The sequence below is a fragment of the Meles meles genome, chromosome 3, assembly GCF_922984935.1.
Source record: "Meles meles chromosome 3, mMelMel3.1 paternal haplotype, whole genome shotgun sequence".
In the NCBI taxonomy this organism is placed as follows: Eukaryota; Metazoa; Chordata; class Mammalia; order Carnivora; family Mustelidae; genus Meles; species Meles meles.
The window spans coordinates 29,210,576-29,211,970 of NC_060068.1; the positions used below are offsets into that span (position 1 = coordinate 29,210,576).

The 1,395-nt window shown below is 39.4% G+C and overlaps 1 protein-coding gene across 1 annotated transcript; it reads left to right on the top strand.

The window, feature by feature from the left end:
• The first annotated feature begins 218 nt into the window (after positions 1-218).
• LOC123939143 (olfactory receptor 2T33-like) lies at positions 219-1,193 on the top strand. The gene has a single exon (XM_046001097.1). It carries the CDS (start codon positions 267-269, stop codon positions 1,191-1,193), a length of 927 nt encoding a protein of 308 aa, XP_045857053.1. The 5' UTR covers positions 219-266.
• Positions 1,194-1,395: the final 202 nt, after the last annotated feature.

The following is a 1,395-nucleotide window of genomic DNA, read 5'->3' on the forward strand; positions in this document are numbered from 1 at the left end:
GTTTCCATTTACCCAGAAATTTTATTCATTATACCAATTAAGCAAACTAAACCTGAGAATTATTTATAATGAAAATGAAAAAAAACAAAACTAACATTATGTCCAAGTTAAAAAGTCGCTAGAAATCAGAGATGAAATATTTAGAATAGGTTTCAACATTTTCACACAAATTATTTTCATGAAAATGTAATTGAAATGAAGCATTGTAAACACTGAAAATTCTATCATCTATTTCTTCATTTGTAGGGTCACTCTTGTTTGAAATCATGAAGATCTGGAACACCACCTCAGATTTCATTCTCCTAGGACTCTTTAACCACACAGGAGCCCACTTATTTCTCTTTGTAACGGTTATGACAATCGCCTTCACCTCTCTAGTAGGCAATACCCTCATGCTCTTCCTGATTCACCAGGATGTCCAGCTCCACACGCCCATGTACTTCCTCCTGAGCCAACTCTCCCTCATGGATATGATGCTGGTCTCCACCATTGTGCCCAAAATGGCAGCTGACTACTTGACGGGCCAGAAGTCCATCTCCCCTGCTGGCTGTGGGTTGCAGATCTTCTTCTTCATGTCATTGGGAGGGGCTGAGTTCTTCCTCTTAGCATCCATGTCCTATGACCGCTATGTGGCTGTTTGCCACCCACTGAGATATCCCATTCTCATGAGCTGGCAATTATGCCTGAGAATGACTGTGGGGTCTTGGTTCCTGGAGGCAGCTGATGGGCTCATGCAGGCTGCTGCTACCTTGAGTTTTCCATTCTGTGATGCACATGAGATAAATCATTTCTTCTGTGAAGCCCCTACTCTAATGCGTTTGGCTTGTGCTGACACAGTTATTTTTGAGTATGTGATGTACATCTGCTGTGTCTTAATGCTTCTGGTCCCATTTTCTCTCATCCTGATTTCCTATAGATTCATCCTTGCTGCAGTTCTCGAGAATCATTCTAGAGAAGCCCACAAGAGGGCTTTTGCTACCTGTTCCTCACATCTCTGTGTAGTGGGACTGTGTTATGGAGCTGCTATTTTTATCTACATGAGACCTAAATCCTACAGGTCAGCTAACTATGATAAAACAGTGTCAGTGTTATATACTATATTTACTCCTTTGTTAAACCCTATCATCTACTGTATGAGGAACAGTGATGTCAAGGGAGCCCTGAGAAAGTGTATGGGTCAATGTGCTGCCTGAAGTCATGACTAAGATTACATTGATTTGCCCCAAATTTCAAGCTCATACAAAACTTACTGTGTGAGATTTCCTTGAGAAAAAATATATATGTGTTATATCAATAGCTGGTACTATTTAACTTTGAAATGCAGACAAAATTCTATATCTTGGATTTTTTTCATATGTAATCATTATTTTATATTATTTTTAACTGTTTAAACTT

Excerpts from the sequence above, each read along its gene's own strand:
- LOC123939143 (XM_046001097.1), top strand. The coding sequence starts at position 267 with ATGAAGATCTGGAACACCACCTCAGATTTCATTCTCCTAGGACTCTTT.